At 33.3% G+C, this 23,586-nt stretch overlaps 1 protein-coding gene across 1 annotated transcript; it reads right to left on the minus strand.

Moving 5' to 3' along the window:
• Positions 1-6,590: 6,590 nt before the first annotated feature.
• Positions 6,591-12,432, minus strand: LOC124823843 (putative pectin methyltransferase QUA3). The gene is made up of 7 exons (XM_088114729.1): positions 11,700-12,432; positions 9,844-10,047; positions 9,548-9,758; positions 9,199-9,460; positions 8,661-9,032; positions 7,905-8,000; positions 6,591-7,097 (listed from the first exon to the last, which is right to left on the minus strand). The coding sequence occupies exons 1-7, from the start codon at positions 12,123-12,125 to the stop codon at positions 6,890-6,892; spliced, it is 1,779 nt and encodes a 592-aa protein (XP_087970855.1). The 5' UTR covers positions 12,126-12,432; the 3' UTR covers positions 6,591-6,889.
• Between the last annotated feature and the right edge of the window lie 11,154 nt (positions 12,433-23,586).

Here is a 23,586-nt window from a genome sequence, read left to right on the forward strand (position 1 = left end):
ATACACGAGTATAATGATTCCTATACCGAAAGTCTTTCTGACAAAGGGTATTCAGGTAAGCGAGTTTCATTAAGATACAGCGATTGGAAATGGCTACTCGTGGTTGTGGTTAATTGGAAATGCTTCCGTTGAAGGGGGAATGTACCTATGTGAAAGAGACTTACCATTGAGGGGGAGATGTTGGGTATCCAAGTGTGAATCCAAATCCCACATTGGATAGAAATGAAAAAGTAAAGCAGTATATAAAGATAAAATACCCACTAATATATTGTCTTAAGATTTTGGATAAAAAGTGGTGTTGATCCTTTATATATAGTTAGCTCGAATGTTATTGGTGTTTGTGCAACCCACATTTGGATATGAAAGAAAATAAATATCTACACGTCATAATTTATATACATATTTTATTAGTTAACATTATTGACCAATACTACATTCCAAACAAAAAAGAGTGATAATTTACCAATAATTGTATTATACAAAACTATGATATTGAAATCGTGATTATTAACTCGTCCTTTATTATGGTGTTAGACCTATATACATGCAATAGAAATTCGAACACACAATGAAAAGATTGAGAATGTTTCTTATCCGTTCATCTTGTACCTTTAATCATTTTATCTTATACATCTAATTTTCGAAATCCTATGAAAATTTTGTTTTTATTTGATTTCAAAATTTAAGAAATAATTTTTTCTTTATCATTTTGAAATTTAGATTTAGTCTTCGTTAAATTTCGAAATAAAACATTTTTTAAACATTTCAACAAATTTTGAAATTTAATAAAAAGAAATAAATTGTAGAGTTTTTTTTTATTTGTAGAGAACCATTTTAGAATTTTAAAAAAATTTGAAAATACAAAATGAAATTATTAGAGGTGCAGAGTAAAACAACCTTTTTATCTTTAATTATCTTTTTTTTCTCATGCCAAGCATAGAACATAGCCTCTCTTTGTCTCATGATAATATACTCTCCCACTCTCTTTTTGGCTCAGTGTTTGCTGATGCAAAGCAACGAAAAACAAACATTTCAACTCAATTCTGAATCTCATCAAACTTTTTTCTTTCATTTACATCCTATTTTTACCCTTTAAACCTTTGGGTTTCTAAAATAAAATAAATAAAGAAGCTTAAGAAACATATATTTTCTGTATATTTTAAGTTTGCTTTTAACTACCCTGCGTTTCTTTCTGCTATAGCCTTTTTAAAAAACCCTAAAAAATATTGGTTTTTTCTTTTCGATTCAAACTTGTTCCTTATTACATTTCTAAATTTCCTGTTTTCCAACTAATTAAAAAATAACAAAAAAATTGTTTCTTTTTATATTATTTCCTTCCAATTTGTTCTTCTTCTCCTTTGTGTTTTTAAACTTGTTATATGCCAGCATAAATTTAAAAAAAAAAATCAAATTAAGTAAAAGAAAAAAGTACCTCATTTGAGTGCACGATCCTCACCTTTTGTAATCACCATTATCAAATTAAACCGAATAGGTACAAACTTACAACAAGGAAACAATTTTGGTAAGTAGTCTAAAAAAGCTGTTTTATAATAATATTGTATTTTTGTTGTTGTTTCTTAATGTATTCTTTTGTTAATTAAACATCTTTGTTATTGGTTATTCTTTATAGCAATATGTATTTATTTCAGCATTGAAATATTAAGAAACTTCAAATTTCTATTTCTTTAATACAATATTCCTTTGGTATGCTTTTCAACATTTTATAGCTACGAGGAATTGAAGTGTGAAGTTATAGTCCTACATTAAATAAAGATTAACAAAATAACATATAAAGGGTTAAATATGTTTTTGTTCCTCCACCATTATGCGATTTTGGTTTTAGTTATTTTGTTTTTAAATATTCATTCATTTTCATCTCTCTTTTTTATACAAACTCAAGATTTAATTTTCCAACACCAATATCATTAAATTTTTTATGATGTGGCTAACGGTATGCCACGTGGTAAATACTGTTTTATTTTTAGCAATGGGGTTTTGTATATATTTGTAAAGGTGTTCTTGGTTGCCAGATTTTGGAGGAGAGGTGTAACTTTTGGTTTTGTTTTGAAGAAGATAATCAGATTATATGTTCCAATTAACAAATGAGATACCAGATTACATAATGTAGTGCGTTTGTATGGACTGCATGCATGGTCTAGAAGTGTTACTATAACAAGTGTTACCACATCAGAATCCTCTACACATATACTAAAATGAATATATTTATCACGCTTGAGCAACATGCAATTCAGTTTTTCACCCTTTCAAATATCGTTTGCAAGTATATCTTGCATTATATAATTACTTTATTGTTGTCACATTATTTTCTTTCAGGGTAAGCATAATGTTTGGAGGCTAACTAGACTCTTAGTCATGTTAACAAGTATTGAATGTTCATGTGGTTTTGATATTCGAACATAAGGTGACCAACTAAAGTCTTTAACAAATCATGGTTCTGAGACTCGTATATTACCTTCAATACCCACTCCTCTCTATTACCAACTGGTTTACCTCGCAATTTAAAAGGATAATCGCATTTTCTTGTGCTAGTTATACTAGGCTGCACATTGGATTTATATTTCCTATACTTTCCATCCCTTTCATTCTTAACAACGCATATGTCTTCCTTCCAGGTTGGTCATTAGTTTTATCAAATCTCATAATAACAACAATAAAACCAAGCTAAAAAGCAATACCTTGCACCCACTCAAATAACTTATCATGTGTAGAAAATATCTCATCAGTTCTAAAAGGTCTATTATAATTATATGTGCCATTTCACTTCCAGTCACAAAAATGGTGTCTTCCATGTTGAAGCTTTGAGTTACTTCATTTGATAAGCCAATTCTAGATGGTAAAAAATTTGGGAGGGAGCCTTGGAGAGAAAAAAGATACTTTTGTTGACATTTTAGATGGCTTGGACACAAGGAAGAAAGCATGGGTTGCCTATGTTACCTTGGTAACATTTCGTATTTGCTAAGAGATCCTTAACCATGCCTATTTAAGGGAGCCTCTAAACCATATGTAAATGATCGATTAATATTGAATTTGAGAGACACCTTTTGTATGAATTTGTGAATTTTGCTTTTGTGAGAGTGTTTACCATTAGTCTTAACTTGAACCTTGGTTCAAGTGGCAACAATCACCACTTATCTTGAGTCGGAGAGGCTTTGCTATCCCTTAAGTGTTGTGCCTCATTCCATTCCCTATCCCTTCTTATTCTTTTCATCTTTTGGTATTTTTTCCATGTTCTTTTATGTTCTTGCTCTTTATGCTTATGCATCTTTTATGTTCATTATTGTTCTCTCGTTATTTGTTAGAATTTAATCTCGAAAAATATTTTTTTAACAATTTTTTTTGACAACTTTTTTACAACAGTGTATGTGATAGCTTGTGATTGGTTTATTTTAAATATACAAACCAATAAAATAGTGATACATAGTCTATTGTCAAAAAGTTGTTAAAAAAATTTGTTAACATATCATAGTTCTTCAACCTCCTCTCCCTCGTTTGAACTCTTTTAAAATATACCTTCACGATAAATTTTTGATTATTTTAGTGTCCAATGGGAATTTTCTNTTAGTAAATTCGTACACATTCGATTTATTAATAATTAAGGTCTCTTTTAAATACTTATATAATTATTTTAATCAGTGTTTTTCTTACAACAATGTATTACATCTGAGAGATTCTGAATTTTAGACTGACTTTATTAGACAATGATACCAATTCAGATTCTTTAATATGCCTTAAAATATTAAAATTAGTGTATATTGATATATTTTTAAAATATAATATAATAAATAATATCATAAAATCAAGAATTGAAATTCCTGATGTTGCAAGAATCACGGTGTCATGATCAACAAAAAACAGTGCCGACATTGCTGGAACGATTATGTAGGTTTTGATAAGTCAAATGTTCTTCATTTTAATATACAATAAAAGTCAAATTTTCAGTGTTTCACATTGCATCAATGGCCCAACTTGAAACTCATTTTAATGCTATTAAAACATTAATGCTGTGTTTGGGCACATTATAATGGATAATATAAATAAAATTACATTATATGTTATTATTGTACTTGTATTTGTTTTTTAGTATCTCTTTGGTCACATATTTTAAATGATAATAATTTTAAATTTTGTTGGTATTATATTAAAATGACAGGTATTGTTAAAGCTTTTGGTGGAATTTATATTTAATATAATAATTAATCAATCAATTTATATATTTAATCATTTCTAATACTTCACTATTAACATAAAAATAATAAAGTGTTTCAGTCTACAATTTAAAATAGTTAATATCAAATAAATTTGAATACTTTTAATTTTAAAAGAAATACATTCAATAATAATCACTACAATTATTTTTAATTGTATTTTGGATATATTTTGATATAATTAATATTTTTAATAAAGTAAAATTATTTTTGAAATATAATTTAATTTATATACAGTGTTAGTACAATATATATTTTTTCATAAAGGAGATAAGTAAATTTGATTAGTATGCTATTTTATTTATTAGTATATTGTAATTTCCGTTGATGTAAATGTTTTACTAAAAGAAAAAACTTGTAATAACCACTTTTAACATTAACATGAATTTACACCAATCATTTGTAATATATATCAAGAAAATCATTCACCTTCAAATACTAGAAAGAATCAAATCTTACTAAAACCACAATGATACTAAAACTCATCATTTAAAATCTCTCAAGCTTAGTTAAACTATTAAAGATATCAATTTGATTCACAAAGTTTGTATACGCAGAATTAGTAATAAAGCACAAAATAAACTATTCATTTGTGTTTTAAATTGAAATTTAGATAAAAACTAACTTACTTAACTTAAAACTATTCATTTATAATCTAAATTTGAATTTAAAATAAGGTTATATAACTTTAAATTTCCTTTATAAGTAAAGAACTAAAGTTGAAGAAGATAATGAAGTTAAAGCATTCAATAAAACTTTTGAAATTCTAACAATTTAACATCATAAAATGAAGCTTAAAAACCCAAAATTTCCTAATCACTATAAAAGAAAGAAGAAAAAGGAGGAAAGGAGAAAAAACATAACTAGAGCATAATGATGTTTTACATTGTCCTTGTAATTAGAAGAAATTTATGAAACGAAGGAGCAAAGGTTTTATGTGCTGTTTTATAAACAAGAGGAAGAAGAGCTGGAGAATAATGATAGACAAGCTTTGCTTAATTAGGTTTAATATGATATTATTTGGAAATTCAGATTACTAATGGCACCCCTCGATTTAATAAGTTCATCCTGTTTTGTATTGATTCTGTTATAATTTCAGCTAACAACTCAAAGGGCCAACTTGCTTTTGCTATATTCAGGACCCTAAATTACTAGTAGTACCCCTCTATTTAAATATAGTTTGAAAAGGGAGATCAGTTCTTAACAAAATCAAAATTTGAATTCAGTTATCCTTACCAACAAAAGAAAAGAGTAAAGCTTCAACTTTAGACAAATATATAGATTATTTATGATGTTTATTATAATACAAACTGATTAAAATATATTATCATAGATAAATTTTTGCATTCACCTAAAACTATTTAATACATCATTGAAGTATATCAAAATAAAAATAAAAATTGATTTGATTAGCAATTTATCAGTGTCAAAATCTTATATGAATTAATGCAGTACACACAAAAAAGTTATATGCTCAAAATACTAAAACATGTTTGGATTTCGTGTGTATTGAATGACATTAAAAAGGTAAGGGTCCACGTCATTGTATAGTCTTAGTTATTGTTAAACAAATGAAAAAATATATATAAAAAAGTTGAGATTTTCATAGTTTATGTATAAAATTATTTGTAATATATATTTTTATAAATTTTATTTTTTATCTCAATATAAACTAATACTGATTTATAAAAAAAAAAATTGGTTTATAAAAGCTGCTCCAAACAAACTTTACCTAACATGTTTGAGGTTACGGGTATCTAATCTCATCAAATTGATCACTTTAACTAATTTTGATTAAATCATATTAAATCTGGGATTAACGTAAATAATTGATGACCTAACCGTTAAGGTATTGCATTAAATTGAATTCATTTGATCATTAAAAGCAATTAACTCAATTTATTTGAAATGAATTTGTAGGGATTATTAGTGTGTTTATCCATTACAATCCCCAAGCAATTAAAGAGTTACTACTCAAATTCATTCATTCAACATGGCACCAATTTCTATTAATATTTTCAAAAACTAAATCCTTTTTAAAAATGTAATTTGATTTATACATAAAAAAGTTATTGTTTATCTCTATTTCTAAAATCTGATTTATTTCTTCCATTGTATAAATTGATTTTAGTTTTGAAAAAAAAATTAACTGGTAAACTTCCTTTGACATTAATCTTTCAGATTCATCTGTCTAGGTCTCTATTCATGACAGAAAATGACAGAAAAACCAAAACACTGCGTCAAGAACACCCTCACAAAACTAAAACCAAGAACTCCCAAAATGATTAAATGTTAAATCCCTCGTATTTATATTCAATGCATGAAAAAGTTGACGATAAAGTAGAAGTAAAAGGGAACAGAACAGAGAGTGAAATGTAGCTGAATTATAATCAATGATAATATGTTTACAATAAAAAAGAAGTTTTGAATTACATTTCACATCCTTAAAGTTTAGAGAAAATGTAATGAACACTGTATTGCATTCTCCATGCAAAAACTGCACAAGGGTCTTTCCATCTCTTTGAAATCTTACCTGAGTATGTTCTTTGTATGAGAATATTGAGAGTCAGAAAACAGCATCTCTTTGATGCATACCTTCACCCTCCACATGATGGAAAAAGGGAAGTTACCGAAATTACAGAGCTGTGTGAATGGGATGTGACTTAGAGCTGCCATAAAGTCTTGGTTGCAACTAGAATCTTCTCTCTGCCGTGTGATTCGGGTTCTTTATCATAAATGGTAGGCTTCCACCGCACTGCTCCGGCGATGCGAGCTACTTTGTCGATCACTTCAGGGGCATCCCTTACCACCACAGTTCCCTCTGGACGCAACATTCGATCAATTTCTACCATCAAATCAACAAGACTACATCTGCAATCAAAGTGTGAGCTCATTGTTTACTATGCACTACATTTGGCATCAAAGTAAAGAATTTAGGGTGTCTTTGGATACAAGCTACAAGTGTTTTCAAGATCTTTACTAGAAATATAGACTTGTTTCAGTTAAGAAGCTTTCAGAAACTCTCAAAAATACTTTTAGCTTTGTATCCAAACAGACTTTTAATACAAGGTAATTTAATCGTAATCAATTATTCCAGAGCAGACCAAAGAATTAGAACATTGAATGTCTCTTTGCAGGCTACACAAACTCAAACATAATATAACCTAGTTGCAGAAGTAGATCATTCATTTTCAACATTCTGAAGTTTGAAACATTTAAATGCATTCAATACAATGATATAAGTATTCATATTCTTGAGGAAAAATAATCATACTAAAATTATGTGTCAAAGAAGCTATGAAGACATAAAAGCAGAGAGAATGAAAACACTATACGTCTTAAGTAAATCAAGTGGATATAATTGTTTCTCTTGAATATCAAAATACAAACACCAGTTCAGAGGCAAATCAAGCAGTGAAGATATATGCTTCAATACACATGTAACATGTTCGTGTGTATAACTCATAACTTAGTTCCCGTAGCAATGTTTCTTTCTATCACGCTTGCCTTGTTTGTTCTCTTTGTTAACAAATATCTATACGCAATGACCATTAGTTTTCATTTAGGAATTCGATATATTCACCAAGATCTTGTACAGTCCCTTTGTACAAAAAATAGATATCCCAAATCAATTCGGAAGTGGTGTGACTTCATACAAGAAGTTAAAAATGAAAATACCTGTTTTTACCAGAAGCTGGATCTTTTATAAGGGATTCAATGCTGGCTACGTGGATTAGATCATAGCTACGAGGGTATGTTGAAAATGGTTCACACCTGGAAGGATAAACATAAAACTTAGATCCAATAAAATTCATCCATTATAAATTGAAAAATCATTCAAATATATTAAATAAAAAACTAGACTATCAGAAGCAGGATCTGGATTAAAATTAAGTTAGAGAGCTTATGTGCTTAAGTTTTCATTTTATAAATGATATGTAAAAGACTTTCACTCCTTTTCCATAGAAGATTCGCTACAATCACAAAATATTACCACTGAAGTTTTATTTGATGAAGCCGTATGATTAATTGAGAAGTTTAACACAATTTAGATCCAAAAAACTATCTTAAATGAGAACAAAATTAGCTTGAGACACTCTGAATTTCTTATACAGCCATATTTGTTAGCACACAAAGACACATCCATAATACAGTAGAGGTCCGTAATTTTCAAGTGTAGTAGAGTGACAAGCATTGCAAACAAGTCAAAATTGGAGAAGAAGGAAGCACTTGCAAAAAAATAAAACCACTGAATACCATGCGAATAATCATTGCAAATCACAAAAATTTCTCACAATATATCCTATTTTCAAATCATATTATCAGTTAAAAAAGGAAGGTTTATTTTCAAAGGCAAGTGCCAAAAAGATCAGAGCACTAAAGATTCTGGATAATCCCATTTAAGAGAAGAAATGCAAAAAGATCAGAGCTCACCAGTCATGATAGACTCCAATAAGACCTCTGTCAAAGATAACATCAAGAGTGGGTGGCTTTTCAGCAGGAACTACATTCATCACCCACACCGGATCAGATTTTAAGGCAGCAGCAAAACCCCCAAATAATGCATTCATGTCCATGACATTGCGTACAAATTGAGTGCCCAACTTGGTTTTTAGATAATTCTTATAGTGAGCCACCCTCCTTACCCATCTCTTAGTGTCAGCCTCAAACAAATCAACACCATTCTTCAGGAGGGTGGATCTTGGAGGTGTTGCAGTTAACCTCTCCGGCCACTTGGGAATTACCCCTATAGCATAATCTCCTTTTACAGATGTCCTACTGACACATTTCTTCAATTTGAAGTACCTACAAAACAATCAACTGTTTGAATTTAAAATAATCCATAAGATCTTTTAACAATGGCAACATACACTCTAGTAGTACTATATACTGATGCTGAACAAAGCAAAATTGCAAAGCAATGAAAATAAGAGCAGAAATAACTTAATCTAGCTAGTCTGCCGGAAATTACCAAGCTTGACTTGGGTCATCTGATTCATCACATAACTGAAGACCAAATTCATTTTCATTAGGAAGACATGTTTCTCCTGCAGGCTTCTTCCAGATCACAGTGTTACCATCTACAGCAATCAGTTCATAACACAAGATTCTTGCCACAGCCTGGAGATCAGACCATTCTTTATCTTGTTTATGCCACTGAACAGGGGGGCCAGAAATAACTAAATATCCACCAGGGCGGAGCAATCTGTCCACTTCAATGAAATAAGAGGCATCTGCAAGGCAGATCTCCTGCATTAGGGAAGTGACACGCATGTAGAAGATTGAAAGACATACAAGTGAGCTGCAATGAAGAAACTTACTGTAGGCTGTAAATGGGATCAAACACCTAGAGCAATGAACTAAGTCAAATCCAAATGCAGGAAATGGGAGTCTTCTAGTACCAAGCATAGCAACAAAAGCCGGTATTCCTCTTTCCAAAGCAAATTGTATTTGAGCTTTATGAGAATCTCTTGGAGCAAAAGACATGGTCAAAATATTGTGAGATAGCATAAATCCTCCAAAACTAGCAACCTGTAAAGAAATTGGATATGTTTGCATGTTAAGCAACAATAAATTCTAGTGAGTTCTCAAAGGAAAAGAGTATAACACCTCTTACCCCACACCCCATGTCAAGGGCAGTCCTCAGAACACCTCCACTTATTGGAATGTACTGACCAAGTTTTTCAATATATTGCTCTGCTCCATCTGGAAACATTGTACCACCACCAGGGAATATAAAGTGTTGACCTTCTAGTTTCATCCATCCCTGGTGACCTTTCCTGTCAGCAATCTTGTTGTATGGCATGTTGCTGTGCCATATCTGCACAGAATATATCATCAATATTTTGGATTGACAAATCATGAATGATAAACTCTATCATCATTCTAAACTACAGTATAGGACATCTTGAAGATGTCCCTCGTTAAATGTGAAAGAGAAAAAAGTGGAAAAATAGAAAGAAAACTATTATAGGCACTACCATCTCCCATCCATCCTCTTAAAAATATTTTTACGATTAGAGTAATTAAAATGAGAACCTTCTGTACAGAAAGCAACCACGGGAACATCAATTGATCAGCTGTCCATATACACAACACAACTACTAAAACATATTTTGTCCATAGCTCTCTCAGGAATTACAAATTTACACTAGAACAATTGGCTTTAGATCGACTAAGTATTAGATAGAAATAAACTCATCACTCACATGAATATAATTTAATCCTTTCTTCTCTTTTCTGTCCTTTTTCTCCGTACCATCTCGTTCTCAATTTCATCACACTATGTAGCAAATTCTATTTTGGCTGCCAGCCTAACATCATATTAAGATTAAAGTGACGCCCTAACCAAAGAGACCCCTTTCCTAAGTATTTGAATTCCTATTCTGAAAGGAATTCTCTTTGTCCTAGGGGATTCTAGAAATAAATACGATGTGGCCTAGTAGCCACAATTTCACCTCTGAAAAACATGAGCACATTCTTTAAACCCACAAGAACTCTAAATTAGAGACAGCCATAAGGGGGACTCTGTTAGATCAATAAGAACTCTAAACAGAGACACCCATCACGGCACCTTCCTTCAAAAACATCATACTAACATCTAATCATAAATTGATCTTGGTCTGGACCATTAAAATATGAACTCTTCCGCAACAAACAGCTCAATTACTTTATTATTTCAACCACCAAGACGCATCAACAACAAGAATCAAACTGGCAACAAGGTCCAAGATCCAAAAGCCGCTGAAAATGCAAGTTTCTTCCAAAACACAAAAAGGGACAATAAACACTACCGATTTAAACCCCTCACCAAAGCCCCGTCCCATTCCAAACTCCAAATCCACAAAACTAGCTCCTTGGTCCATCCTCTAAGTCAACAATAGTCAGCATACACAATAACTAAACACCGGAATTAAAAAAAGAATTCATTTGAATACACAATAAATGTGAACATTCACAATTACTCTATAAATGACTTCTAAATAATTATTACAAAAGTCAAGGTAAGGGTGGGTCTGTTAAGAATGTATTATTTATAAGTTGCTTGAACTAAGTTTGTGACAAATATTTAATCGTTTTTGTTATCTATAGGAATTAAACACGTACAAGGGAGTATACAACTCACCCCCTACTGAAAGACTCCCTTGAGAGTTCATGAAAATGATAGGTCCGTTGATTAAATGGCCTTAAATAGTTAGTTAGGGGTCAATCAGTGGGTTACTCAGTTAAAATAGGCTTTGGGAGAAGCTATAAGAGAACTTTTACAATCCAGCTTAAGTATAAACTAATTTGATCTCATGGAAGAAGCTTAGCTTCTTTTCTTAAAGGTATTCCTTGAGAAATCTATCCAAACCTTAATCAATAACTTCATAACTAAGTTGTTTATCCACATGGACCCTAAATTCATTAACAAAACATAAATAAGACAAACATCTGTCCAAAGTAACCTCAGCACAAAAACGCAACACACACCTTGTGCAAGCTCTCCGGCCACGGCACCGGCACCCGGTAACCGTTCGGCGGCGGAATCAAGCAGAGTGGCGACTCTTCCGGCCTGGGACAATGCCTCTCCCTGTAGTAGTTCATCTCCCTGCTCAGCTGGCTGTTCAGCCTTGGATCTTCGCACGGCATGTAATCAGCCGTATCGGCGGGGCATGCCTCCACGCCCCGCCCAGCTGTCTCGACCGCCTCCACTAGCTGGTGGCGGTGACGGGAGTCAGCACCAGAGAGGAGCAGCGTCTGGCGGCCAGAGGCGGCGAGCGAATCGCCCAACGGGGTAAAGACCATGACGAAGAAGAGCACTACAAGGAAGAAGAACACGCCGGTGACGAGGTCCAGGAGCCGCCACTGCCGCACGTGGCCGCGCTTGGATGGCGACGAAGAATTGGAGTGACCCATTTGAGGAAAATGACGGATCGAATCAAATCTTCATCTGGGTGTCGGGTTTCGGCGGTAAAAATCGGTGCTTTAAGTTGGAATCGTGATGGGTTGCTTGGCTTGCTTAATCCGGTGCTTTTATTTTATTTCTCAGGTTTTGCTCTCTGATGGAATGAAGAGAGTGAAAGGTTTACAGAAAAGTGAAGTAACTTCCTTTCTTCCTTGTTGCTTTGATGAGAAAGTGCTGGTAGAAACAAGTTGAACGAGTGAGAAGAGTGAGAAGGAGAAAGAGTGTTGAAGGAAAGAAGAAGGATCAGATGTGATATTGTTCAGCATTTCTGATTTTTTAACCATTTAGTTTTCTAGCACGCATAAACTAAACAAATATCACCAAGTATAACAAATAATAAAATAAATCTTACTTAAAAAGAATGCCCTCCTTCCTATAAAAAATTATTTATATTCTTTCAAAAAATAATTAATATCATTTATAAGTGTCAATATTATTCAGAAATATTTTGTAAATTAATTTCATTATATTTGATATAAAAAATGAAAAAAAAATACTTAGAAAATATAAGAACATATAAAATAGAGTACTAGAGTTGATAGATGTATTAAAATAATAAGACCGATTATTTTATTATAAAATAATCTTATAATATAAATAGAAATTTTAAAGTTCGGTTCATTATCTAAAATATTTCTATCTCTTTAAAACAATATTCTCTTCTCTTTCTCTCACTTTTCTCTACAATTTCTTATTCCTCAATCATCTCTTCAACGATCAGGAAGTGTCTAGGCGATCCTGCGTCAAGGGCTACGAATCTGACCGATCAATTGGTTGAATCAAGCAGGTAAGTAGTAAACCCCTTTTTCCTTAGTATTTAGGGTTCTTGATCATGTAAAGTGGTTCTGTTTTGCATGGGTCAAGAATCTCTCTCCCTTGATTCTTAGCTTGTTTGTGATTCTTAGCTTGTTTGTGATTCTAAGGTTGGTCTCCAATCACCAATCAGTGATTTGTAAGTTTTATAGAAGTTCCTTGTGCCGTAAGAAATCTGTGGAGTGTTTAGAGGTTTTGGAGTTGTTGAGTCGAGGTAAGGGAAGCTAGATAATTGTTTTTAATTGAAGTGTGTAGTATAAGTTTAATGGAATGTGAGTACTACATTGTTTGGATGAAAAATGTTATTGTGTGTTAGTGATAATATGTTGATGATTTGAGTGACAATGAATGTTGTATAATATGTTGAATCTGTTGTATGTATGTTTGTGAGATTGGATTTGATGTTGATGAAGTGAATTGTGTTGATTGAACTGTTAGAGGAAAAATAGTAGTCTTGGTTGTAATTTTGTTGGGTTTAAGTGGAGGTTTAAGGTAGTGAAATGGTGAGAAATGGTTGGTAAACTGAATTGTTGAAGTTTGGGTGTTTATGAACTAGTTTGGGTTATGTTCAACACTTTAATTGGGCGAGATTTTAGTTTCGGGTGAGTGGTGGTAATTGTGTAGAGTTCAACTTGGTTTAGAACTCAAATGGAGGAAGTGAAATAATGAAAACTTGGTTTTGGGGTTCTGTGTTCAAATCGTCATTTTGGAGAGCTTTGGTAAGTTGTTTGGGACTTGTTTGAGTCCCTAAGTTGCTTGAAATTGTGCCACAAGTGGTAAAATTCAATTTGAGTCTCTAATTTGAGTTTTTGTGAGTTTTTGGTTGAGATCTTGAAGCCATTTGTTAAAAATATGTTTAGAAAGGTCTAGCCACACTTATTTAAGTATAATTGGGTATGTAATATGATCTAGGAGGATTAAAAGTTGGGAAAAATATGTTGTTGTAATTTGAGATAATATCTTTAAAATATTTCTAATTAGAGGAAATAGATATATAATCTTTATTTTATTTTACTTTCCTAGTTTCCCTATTTCCCTTTTTAGGAGAATTAGATTATTACAAATAGAAAGTATCAGAATGAATTTTTTATGATTGAGAATAATAAATCAGTCTTATTTTCCACTTGGTATCAGAGCTTGTCTCATCCACTTCCGCTGTCTTTGTTGTCTGTCGGCGGCTGGCCGCCATGGCCGTTGGCGGTCCCCTAAAAGTCTCTTCTTTAACATGTGTTTTTAATGGGCTCCAATTACCCTAGTCAAGTTCTGCCTTAGAATTCTGGCCTTTCTCCAATATTATCAAATACATTTGTTTTTTCTGATAACAGTTATTACAAAGTTGTGCTGTGCTTCCATAATCTGGCCTAGCTATAAGCTATACTTCCAGTTAAAATCTGACCTAACTATAAGCTATACTTCCAGATTTTAATATGACCTAGCTATATGCTATACTTCCAGAATTTATCTCAGAATGGGTATTTTAAGTGATGCCCAATCCTTTTTTGGCATTCGCATTGTCTGTCAATCAAAGACCAAAAGTCTTTACTGTATTCTGCTATGCACCACCGTTCTCCGCCGCCGGCCATCGGCGGCCACCGTCGTAGTTTCAACCAGTGACCAGCGAATCTAAATTAGCTCTTCGAGCGATGGCCAACCTCGCCAGTTCCGATGGCTAATTCTCATTCACACGCCGCCACGAGTGCCAAATCAGTCTGGTAGCCGCCGTCGTCTTTTTCTCTGGCGAAGATAAGGGTTGGGTGTGCCTCAAGGAGCGCGGCTCAACCCTGGTAATCCACCTCCCAGAAGCCTCCACACGCACCGCTTTTCTTCAGCTGGTCTCGAGTGCGTGTTTGTCATGCACCGCTGTCTCTGTGTCGGAATCACACCGCGATGCTTCCGGTCGAATCGTCGGACCTCCTCTTCTCTGTTCTGACCCTCCATAGCTGTCATTGCTACCATTTTTGTTGCTTCACATAATCTTCATTCCTCGCAACACACTTCTGCAACAGGTTGACGAGGATCCATCTCATCTGCGAGGAGGAGAGGGTGTCACCTCGCGTTTCCACTTCGAAACTACTGCCCTTTGTTGTTCTCTTCGATGCAGTCAGCCGTCGTCGCTGCCATCACAGTCAGTTGTCATTCCTACCTCTACTGCTTCCGCTATTTTGTTCTCCATCCTGAAAGGTGTCATCCAATTGCACCTGGAAATTCATTTGCTGAAAAATTGTGAAGAAGGCCTCTGATTCCAAATCTGTAGGAGGGGCTTTAGCCTTCCATTTTCCCTCATTGTCTGTTTCCCGGATGTTCTAAAAAACCACTTAGCTCCAGAATTTCCTTCCTGACGTCCTCGGACAATGGGCCACTGCTAACTCCATCGTAGACGTCGTAGTCACCAATAGCATCGTCGAAGCCGACATCTTCAGCGTCGGGGAAAGAAACAGGGTTGTTGTCAACGCGGACGAAGACGCGGTTGGATTGGGAAAAAATGGGTCAGAGGCGTCGCGAGCGATGAACTGGAAAGTGGCAGAGTTCTTCTTGTCAATGAAATTCTTCTTCCTCCCTCCCATTTTCACTTCCAATTGTTTGACGAAAGAAAGACTCTAACAATTACAAAGTGTGTCAGTGTTTCGGTAACTTCTTGGGCGGCAGTGTTTGTTGTGTTTGTTTCTTCTGTCATCTTCTTCTCCATTGAGAAGGGTTCTCTGCCTTCACGGGCTTTCTTCCACCACCAATGGATTTCTTCTTCCTCTTTCTTGTGTGGCACTGATTAGTGCTTCTTGCCGACGTCTCCACCGTTTGTGCCGCCGAATGCACTGACACCTATGGCCAAGCCTGTCTCTACCATCTGTTAGTTGTTGCAACCTCTACAGTTTGTCATTGTTGTCCCATTTTCTTTGATCAAGAGTTTCCGCTGTTTGTGGTGAGGGGAAAAATTTTTCAGCCCCTGTCGAGAACTTTCTTCTTGGGCTAGAGTTTAGCCCGTACTTTTGTGATACATTGTAAGTATCACCATTTGGGAGTAGTCCAGTAGAGAACTTAGGATCTCCAACCTATCTTTGGCCTTTTGATGTCATCATAAGTCCTAATCTTTGGTGTTTTTTGGTTTCTGCCAATGCCTTGTTGTAACAGCTCAATGAGAGTTGTTTTGTGAGACCACCCGCTGATTTGACTCGTTCGATGTTAGGGGTTTCAGATTTGTCCTCAAGTACGGATCGGTTCTCACCAGTTCTTCCACCTTCACGTTTTGTCATTGATGTGCATATGTCATTCAATCGTGAGGGGAAGAAAAGTTTCAGCCGCCGTAGGGTAGTTAGTCCCTGAAGGTTTGTTGCTGTTTCAACCACTGTAGGGTGGTTAAGTCCCTATAGGTTTGTTGTTGTTAGCCATTACAAACACTTCAGTTCCTGCATGTTTGTTGTTGTTCAGGGCAGTTAAGTCCCTAAAGGTTCGTTGTTGTTAGGGCAGGTAAGTCCCTTAAGGTTTGTTGTTGTTCAAGGTGGTTAAAGTCCCTACAGGTTTCTGATTGTTAGCCTTTTAGTGTCGCTATAGGGTAGTGTAATCCCTACAAGTCTGTTGTTGTTTAGAGCAGTTAAGTCCCTGAAGGTTTGTTGCTGTTTAGGGTAGTTAAGTCCCTACAGGTTTGTGGTTGTTAGCCTTTGAAGGCCTCCCATATGTTACTCATGGAAATCATGTTCTTGAAGTTTTGTTGTTGTTCGCCACTATTGATGGCAATCCAGTCCTTGCAGTGTGTTGTTGTTCGCCACTAGAGGCCCTTCATCTATTCTTGTAGTTTGTTGTTGTTTGCTGCTGCAAGTCATCATCCCTTTTTCATGAAAATCTCCCTCGTCCATTTCTATCCAAGTTGAAGTTTCATGGTGCTAGTTCGCCCTCGTCCATTGTTGTCCAAGTTGAAGTTTCATGGTGTTAGTTCGCCCTCGTCCATTGCTGTCCAAGTTGAAGTTTCATGGTGCTAGTTCGCCCTTGTCCATTGCTATTCAATTTGGTTTATTGACGTTCTCTACAATTGAGTTTGACTATTCCAAGCTTGGTTCATAAAATCTTGTATGATCCAGCTTGAGGGGGAGTGTTGTAATTTGAGATAATATCTTTAGAATCTTCTTAATTAGAGGAAATAAATATATAATATTTATTTTATTTTACTTTCCTAGTTTCCCTATTTCCCTTTATTTTACTTTCCTAGTTTCCCTATTTCCCTTTATTTTACTTTCCTAGTTTCCTTATTTCCCTTTATTTTACTTTCCTAGTTTTCCTATTTCCCTTTTTAGAAGAATTAGATTATTACAAATAGAAAGTATCAGAATGTATTTTTTATGATTGAGAATAATAAATCAGTCTTATTTTCCACATATGTTCATTTGCTCAAGAGTGGTTTGGGGGTAATAATTATGCAGTTTTCGTGCTACATAATTATGCAGACTTGCTGAGCGACTCTACTCGCTCAACGAAAGGTCAAGGAGTATGGGTCATTATCTCAGGTTTTTCGTTCAACGAGTAGGGTCGTTGAGCGAGTGAGTTGGGGGTCTGAACCACTGTCTTTTTATTCGCTCAACGAGTGGGGTCGTTGAGCGAGAGGACTTTGTGGTTGCTCAATGCGCTTGGTCACTGAGCGACTAGTCCAGGGGGTGTTTTATTCTTTCTATTCTTGTTTTCTTAGCGGAGCTACATTTCTATTCATTGTAAATGATGTATAAGTATGTATGAGATTTTATGATCAAAGATGTGATGTGATGATGATGTTCAAGTAATGTGTGAGTTGTGGATTTCATGTTCCACGTGAGAAAAGAATTCCAAGGAGGAATATCCTAAGTTGATTATGTGGTGTTATATATTGATGTAGGGGCTCCTGGATTGGGGAATGATCCTGAGACTCTCAATAACTCCATTTCATGTAGAGATGGGTGATTATGTTGTGGAGAGTAGCAAAAGGTCATAGTCCATGGTCACTGGTTAGGGCCATAGATGTTTGACGGATTAACCTTGGTGTATGATTTTATTGTTGGTGGTTGAGGATGTGGTTATTATTATTATTTATGGGCTAAGTTGCTCCACCATACACGGGTGCAGATTCCCCATGAGTCCGATATCAATGCATCTATCCGGATAGTAAAAAGTGTTTCAAATGGATTGGACAAGTTGATGTGTTGTTTGATTAATCATATGCATGTATATTGTTATTGTTTTAAATAGTATGTAAAACCTTTTGATACTCTAGCTTACCCTTGATTTTTTGTGGTTTGTCTTTGTATGTTGTTTTTCTTTCACGATGATCACCTTAATGGTGTGAGCTCAAAGATGCAGCCTTTTCAGTTGGCGCAGCTGAAGGTGGGGAGTGAAGCTTATAGTATAGGTAGTTACTTTTGTTCTTCAGGTGAAAATTTTTATTCACCTAATCTGTAGTTCTTATTCTATCATTATACATGTAATGTTCAGTTTAGTAGTTTTATATTACTAAATTTGGGATGTTACAGAAAAAAGTCTCAAATATATTAAGATATTTTAGAAATAATTTTATTAAATATAATCAAATTATTCGAATTGTTATATTTAAGAATTAGTAATTATGAATTTTTTATATTTCAGAGCGAAAAACATCTTAAATTGTTTATTTTAAAATTAGTAGATAATTATAGATTTTTATTTTAAATCAATATTTTGTATAATGTTTAAGATGAAAATAGTAAATTGGGAGAGTGTAAAAAGCATAAAGGTATGAGTTTCTAATTGCTTGCTAAACCATATGACAAATATACTTAAAGATTAAATATATTTTTGGTATTGAAAATGGCATGTGTTAAACTTTGAAGTATTTTAATCATCATCCTTTCAAAAGTAATGGTTTTAATATCTGGTTTTGAATAACATTAAAATTTTGTTACGTGACAAATGATGTTTCACTTACAATAATGGCACAGACATGTAGAAGTGTTTCCTTCAAACTTCATGGAGGTTGCCCGTGATAAAACCTAAAAGATTAAAGAAAATGAATAATTAGTGAAAAAGTAGATACACATCAGAGATTGAAATAAAAAGTAATATAACTTTATTTACATATAAAATTGTATTTTAATATCTATAAAAAGAAGAAAAGAAGCTTATCTTAAATAAGCTATAAAACAAACCTCATTAACTAAAAAACAGAAAATCCCTAAACACAATAGTCTCCCTTAAGTTGGGCAATAAATATTCATTAACCCTAGCTTGCAAATGTTAGATTTGAATTGGCTCCCATGAATGAATTTTGTAAAAACGTTTGTGACTTGTTCGATGGTGCGAATGGGCAAAAGAAGTAGGATATTTGATTGAATCTTCTCATGAACCACATGACAGTTAATGTCTATGTGTTTCATGCGTTCGTGAAAGCTTGGGTTGTGAGTTATGTGACCAGTCAATTGGTTGTCGCAGTACAACATAGTCAGAGTAGAAGGATGTTATTGCAAATCGTGAAGAAGAAATGGGAGCCATTGAAGTTCACATATGACAATAGTCAAGTCATGATATTTTGCCTCCATGGAGGATTTGGATACTGTGTTTTGCCTTTCGAATTTCTAAGAAATCAAGTTCCCTATGAAAATGAAGAACCTTGTGTGGAACATAAGGTTTTTGAACAAGTTGTCTAGTCAGAGTCACTAAATGCTTTAAGTTGAAGTTTAGGGTTGGAAGGGAAGAAAAGCGCCCAGGCAAGACAAAACTTTATATATCAAAGAATGTGTTAAGTGCCTTGTGGTGTTGAACATTAGGTGCTTGTAAAAATTGATTAGGTGAACTGCAAATATTTTATCAGGGCTAGTATTTGTTAGATAAAAGATCTTCCCTATGAGTCTCTTATAGGAATCAATATTGCAAGGTTGTTCCTTTGGTTAAAACAAAACAGTGTGGAACTTGTTTTGCTTCCAAGCATTCTAGCTTCTTCTAGAATGTCAAGTGCATACTTGCATTGATATAAATGGATACCCTTTATAGATCTAGCTACTTCAAATCCAATGAATTATTTCATCTCACCAAGGTCTTTTATTTTGAAAGTGTTGTGCAAGAGGTATTTAATCTTCTTTATTTCAATTAATGAATTTCTTGTCAATATAATGATATCTACATACACAAGTAAGGAATAATCAACTTTTGACTATTAGAATAACATTTGGTAAATAAGGAATAATAAGCCTTTGATTGAATGAAACCATTTGAAATAAGGAAATTAGACAACTTAGTGAACCATTATCTGTTGTTTGTTTCAAGCCATAAAGAGATTTAGTGAGTTTAGATACTTGCTAATTGTTGGTGATAAGGTCAAGAGGAGGACTCATGTAAACTACCTCATGTAGCTATCCATGGAGAAAGCCATTTCCTACATCAAGTTGATGTAGGTGTCAATCTTTGATAGCAACAAAAGTGAGCAATAACCTAACAGTTGTTATTTAGCTATAGGAGGAAAAGTGTCAATAAAGTCGATTCCCTTGAGCTGTGTATACCTTTTAGCCACCAACCTTTGGGTCTTTCAATAGTGTCATCAACTTTGTGTTTTATCTTGTAAACCCATTTACAACCCATGGGTTTCTTCCCTAAAGGAAGACTAGTTAGATATTGTGTCTTATTATCTTGGAGAGCCTTAATCTCTCTACTCATAACATCAATCCAGACTTCTTGTTTGAGGGCCTCATTATAATTTATTGGTTCATTACAACTAAATATGACAAGATTGCATATTAAATGACCTTTAGATAGAGAACAAGATAAGACAAAAGAGATAGGATGAAATACAATTTCCATTTCTGTTTGAGAAATTGGTTCCAATAATTATCTAGGACGCAATTGATAGAAACTTTAGGGTCTTTAAGAAAAAATAATTTCATAAAAGACTACATTTATCCTAATAAAAATTTCTCTAGTTTAAATGTCCATGAGAATATAACATTTAATTCCAAATTTATAACCAATGAAAACACATCTTTAAGATTTAGGCCCAAGTTTGGTTCGATTATACTCAAGAATAAAGACAAAACATAGTCATCCAAAAATTTAAGATTCAAATAAGTAGGAGGAGAGGCATGAGGTAGTTCATATGGAGTTTTTCCAAAAAAGCACAATAGTAGGCATTTTATTGATAAGATGCATAGCGTGACAAACTACATAAGATCAATAGGCTTTGGGTAAATTAGATTGAAAAATAAGGTTGGGTGCAATGTTTAAAATGTGCTGGTATTTTTTATTCACAACAAAATGTTGTTGTGAAGTTTCACCCAACTTTCGTGGTGTAAAATGTTATGTTTGTTGTCAAAATCATAATATTCAAATTCTTATCAGTTATTAATTTTGATTATTGTAATGTTTTGTTCAAATTGATAATGTTTTGTTCAAATTGATTTTTTATATAAGTAACAAAAATGTTTAAAAAGGGTCTTATTTCACATTTATTGTTCGTTAAGAAAATATGTGTTTGTCAACTAAAATCATCTACAACAGTTAATAAATATGTATGGCCATGAACAGACGATATAAAACTAGGACCCCACATATTTATATGAACAAAATAAAAGATTCTAGGATATTTGGTATCACTTTGTTTAAAAGAAAGTGTTTGTTGTTTGGCATGATGATAAATATTACAAATAGTTTTAGAGTATAATATGATGTAAGGAAAATGCATGCATATTTGTTCAACAATTTTGTTGGCAAGGTGTCCTCGTCTAAAATTACATAGATCAATGTCATTTTGTTTACAAGTATAGAAAAAAATAATAGGGACAAAATCTTTATCAAAAATAGAAGAAAAACCCTATAGGTAGTATAATCCTTTACATAGATCAACACGTCCAATCATCTTTAATGATGAACTATCTTGAATCTGACAATACTCACACAACAAAAAGTTAGTTTGCAGTTTGAGTCTTTAATCATATTTTTGGACAAATATTAATTTGAAAGAAAAATCTAGAATGAAGAGAACATTGAAAAGAATAAGATATTTTTGAAAACTATAAGGGTCTTACATATTGTGCAACAACATGGGTATGATTAGGCATCTTGACATGTACATGTTCGATTTAGTAAAAAGTGACAAAAGTTTTTAACATAGGTAACATGTGGCTCCTTAAAGAAAATTACCTTGTTGATTGTCAGTTTTAGAATACTCGATTATATTTCTTTGAACATGATTAACAGAGTGAGTAGGGTTGTCAACATTTTCTAAAAGCTTCAAAATATTTTGCATTTGCTTGGGTGTGAATTGATTGAGATCTTGATTGGGAGTTTGTATATTAATTTGTGACGTTTCTTCCTTTCATGTTGAGATTGCAATTTACCTTACTGCCTCCCGTGTCTGCTTATACCATGGTTGGAAACCATGTTTTGAGTAGCATGCATCTGTAGTATGATTCATTTCATTGCAATATAAACATTGTTTACCATAGCTAAGCTTTCGTCCTCTTCCTTGATTTATCTCACCTGTGTTTCCACGTCCTTGCATTTTCCAATTTCATGTCTTCTCAACAACATTGATTAGAGGTTTGCTTTCCGCCACTAAACCAATACCAATTAATTGTCGTTCTTGTTTTAAGACTAGAGAAGAAACCTTGTTGATATTCGGTAAAGGCTCCATAAGGAAAATTTGTGTCTTGATAGTGTTCTATATATCATGAAGGCCTTTCAAAAACAAATCCAATACTCTATTTCTCTATATTTCACTAAGGTTTTATATAGATCACAAGAACAAACAGAATTAGAAATAGGTCTAAGAAATTCAAGTTCTTCTCATAAAATCTTTAAATTAGTAAAGGATTTACTAACATTTATTTCACATTGTTTGGTGGAATATATCTCTTGTAGGAGATTAGAAATTCTGAAATAATCCCATTTTGAAAATCTTTCTTTCAGTTCCCACAAATCATTTGCATTTTCAATATATATGACGTTGTGTTATTTATGGTGAAAAGGTTTGAATGATCTAAGAAAGAATCATCACATTCATTCATTCCCATGCTTCACGTGTAGAATCATCAGATATGGGAGTCTTTATGTTTCCATCTAGGAATTTTACTTTGTTCTTTGACGAAAGAGCACACCTCATATGGGCTTGAGAGGTTTAAAGTCATATCTATAAGATTTGCTTGATTATTGAAGGTTGGCTCCTTACTAGTAGTTATGTTCTTTAAAAAGGAAGATATAAAAAAACTTCAAAATCTTGAAAAGAAATACAAACAAACAAAAACAGATTTTTTAACCTACTTTGATACCATATTTGATATGACACAAACACGTGTTTCTTCTAAACTCTATGAGGATTACAAAGTGGTGAAACTTAGAATATTGAAAAAGAGAAATGATCTATGAAAAAATAGATACATATAAGATATAACTTTCCTTTTCTTTCATATAGAAAAGTATATTTCAATATCTATATAAAAGAAGAAAAGAAATCTATCTTAAATAAATAAAAAACCTCTAAATATAATATAGGCTACCACATGTGACATTTATTTAGTTTGATGTGATTGTAACATGTTTAATTTTATTTTTTAATTAAAATTATTTTCTCTATTTCATATCCTTTCACCTTTTTCTTCAATCTTCTTCTCACAAACCCTAGGC

The sequence above is a fragment of the Vigna umbellata genome, chromosome 4, assembly GCF_029865625.1.
Source record: "Vigna umbellata cultivar VRB3 chromosome 4, Vumbellata_1.0, whole genome shotgun sequence".
NCBI classification, from domain to species: domain Eukaryota; kingdom Viridiplantae; phylum Streptophyta; class Magnoliopsida; order Fabales; family Fabaceae; genus Vigna; species Vigna umbellata.

What these genes read in the sequence shown, in the direction of transcription:
- LOC124823843 (XM_088114729.1), bottom strand. Translation starts at nt 12,125, where the DNA reads ATGGGTCACTCCAATTCTTCGTCGCCATCCAAGCGCGGCCACGTGCGG. An exon ending in GGCCGGAGAGCTTGCACAAG is followed by an intron (nt 10,048 to 11,699) that starts GTGTGTGTTGCG and finishes TATTCTGTGCAG; the next exon opens with ATATGGCACAGCAACATGCC. An exon ending in CCCTTGACATGGGGTGTGGG is followed by an intron (nt 9,759 to 9,843) that starts GTAAGAGGTGTT and finishes ATTTCTTTACAG; the next exon opens with GTTGCTAGTTTTGGAGGATT.